The 2,502-nt window shown below is 45.6% G+C and overlaps 1 protein-coding gene across 1 annotated transcript in view; it reads right to left on the bottom strand.

The window, feature by feature from the left end:
* LOC123098552 (F-box/kelch-repeat protein At1g55270) overlaps positions 1 to 2,011 on the bottom strand; it is a 14,320-nt gene extending 12,309 nt beyond the window's left edge. The window contains exon 1 of the mRNA XM_044520584.1: positions 1,687 to 2,011. Within this exon, the coding sequence (XP_044376519.1) occupies positions 1,687 to 1,689 (3 nt within the window). The 5' untranslated portion in view covers positions 1,690 to 2,011. The remainder of the gene's footprint in view (positions 1 to 1,686) is intronic.
* Positions 2,012 to 2,502: the final 491 nt, after the last annotated feature.

Here is a 2,502-nt window from a genome sequence, read left to right as displayed (position 1 = left end):
AATGCCAACTCAAACCCTCATCAAGCAAGCGCAGCCTCCGAACTCCTGAACAAAGAAACATGGCATGAACTATCCCTAGTCGGTCGGCTACTACAGTGTTCTCCTTCCGAAACACATTACTCATCCTAAACCGAATAGAATACAGTGCCCTGCCCTGCGACCCAGAGAACGATCCTTACCGAGGAATCCCGGTTGCAGAGCACATGGGAGGGTCGTTACCTCCCCTTAAAACCAAAGCGCTTTGCAAAGGTGTGAGGACTTCTGCTTTCTGCTGTTAACCTCCTAATCTGATAGAATATATCTATCTTCTTTCAAGTATCTACTACAGTATTAACATCTAATGAATGTAAACAGGTTTGTAAACAAATTAAAAACCATAGCTCCTACATTGATACTACGACTTTGGGGGTGTCTTGAATTCTGTGTGAACCATTGCTTTCATTCGAATCATTAAGCTATTAATTATTTAATTCGTCAATCATCTTTTGAGTGTCTATTGTGGTATTACCATTTAATGGTTTTGAAGCAAATTACAAGTGCAGATCTTCTTTGTGGTCTTCAATTCTGTGGGAACCAATACTTACATATCCAACTTAACTCAAACTGAACAAAAGAGGTTTGCTTGGTTATAAAACCCAGTGGACCTCTTCTCTCCCAACCCAATGCCAACTCACACCCTCGTCACTCTAGCGCAGCCTCCAATCTCCTGAACGAACAAACATGGCATGAACGATCAAACCCTAGCCGGCCGGCTACTACAACATTCTCCTTCGGAAACGCATTACTCAGCCTAGACCGAGTGATACATGGTTTGTTGTGGCTGGCTAGCTAACATTCGATGGAAAAGAGCGCTAGAAAACATCAAAGCACTAGTCGTTTTGTCTAATTGGGCCATGCAGCCAGCTACTTGGGCCTTAGCCAGCGCCCAGCGACGCACACTAGTCAGCCCCACTGCCCAACCCCCAGTGCCGCACCAGGCCAGTACGCCACGAACCGATTGAGCCAGGCGGCCAGCCCCTCAAAAAAAAAGGCAGCCCCAGCGAGCAACTCACGCCACGAACCAAAGGGGAAGAGGCTAGCAGAAGCAAAGGGGCAGAGTTATATTTTTCTGAATTTTAGTAGCATTTCAAAATAGCTTGCAGTCTGCAGTGTAGTGATTGGTAGCATTTTAATGTTGTGAATCGCATGTTCGACAAAACAATTTAGGGATTAGTGTGCACTGTTAGTGTGTATGGAGACTACTTTGAGTCTGCGTCGATTATTTTTTGTTTTAGAGTCCGCCCCAGCTCAAAAATAAAATATCGTCCTCCGCCATTGGACACAGGGGCATAGTCTTATACACTAGTATATGTAACATCTAATCTTATTCTATAAATGTTTGTGCCAAACCGAAATAATAAAAGCTGGAAACATAGAAAATGCACCTTACACAAGATCGCTAAAGCTGGAAACGTGGAAAATGCACCTTACATTTTCCATATGATGGCTTGCCATAACCCATAAGCATTGTGATAATGAAAGCAAGCGTTCAAAAGCGGAGTCACAATCTCAAATCTACTAACTTCATCAGACTACAACAGAACCTAGCGTTCAAAGGGGGATTTTACTCCCACTTCGGCGTAGTAACCAACCCAGCTGCTGCCCAAATTCAGCGGCCATGGTATGAAAGGAGGACAAGGAGCTCACCATGAGTAAGGAGGGCCGTCGCGTAGCGGGGGGCGGCCACCGACAGAGAGGGCCGCCGCCCGCGTGGATCTGCCGGGGGCCGTGGGAACGCGCAAGGAAGCCGCGCTGACCGTGGATCTGGTGCTGAGGGAGGACGGGGTGGCCGGGCGTCGGAGGAGGAGGGAGGTGGCCGTCGCTGGAGAGTTGGCTAGGGACGCGGAGCTAGAGGGCAAGCAGGGAGGCGTCGCCGACCGGGAGAAGGCGCGGCCGCACGGGGAGGCGCTCGGACAGGGCAAGTTCTACGAGGTAGTGTTGGCGCTGACATGTTTTTTCCGGAGATGGTCAGCAGCTACCAACTGATCGAGAGAATAAAATTAGCTCCCCACCAACAATATCACACTTTAGATTTAGTTTGCGGTTTTTTACACTAGGGATCTCTTTGATTCAAAGGATCTCCATAGGATTTTTGAAAGATTAGAATCCTTAAGAATTTTTTTTACGTTGGTCGTTTGATTCGTAGGATTGAATCTTGTAGGATTTTTTTCTAAGGATTTATTTGTACTACATTTGACAGGAATTCTAACATCCACTCCAACCTCTTGGAAGAAATCCTTTGCTTTTTCCATGACACAATCAAACAAACTCAAATCCTATAGGGATCCAATGGACATGCCATTTCAATCCTAAGTTTTTCCTATTCCTGTGTTTTTGCAATCCTACGAATCAAAGAGGCCCTAGATTTATGCGGTGTTTTTTTTTAGATTGTTTGAGCTTCTACTAGGGAAATAAGCAATAACCAAAAAGAAATCGAAACTTCTGACTAGATTATTTTTTAAC

Source organism: Triticum aestivum, chromosome 4D, assembly GCF_018294505.1.
Source record: "Triticum aestivum cultivar Chinese Spring chromosome 4D, IWGSC CS RefSeq v2.1, whole genome shotgun sequence".
Taxonomy (NCBI): domain Eukaryota; kingdom Viridiplantae; phylum Streptophyta; class Magnoliopsida; order Poales; family Poaceae; genus Triticum; species Triticum aestivum.
This window is presented reverse-complemented; position numbering and strand designations above follow the sequence as displayed.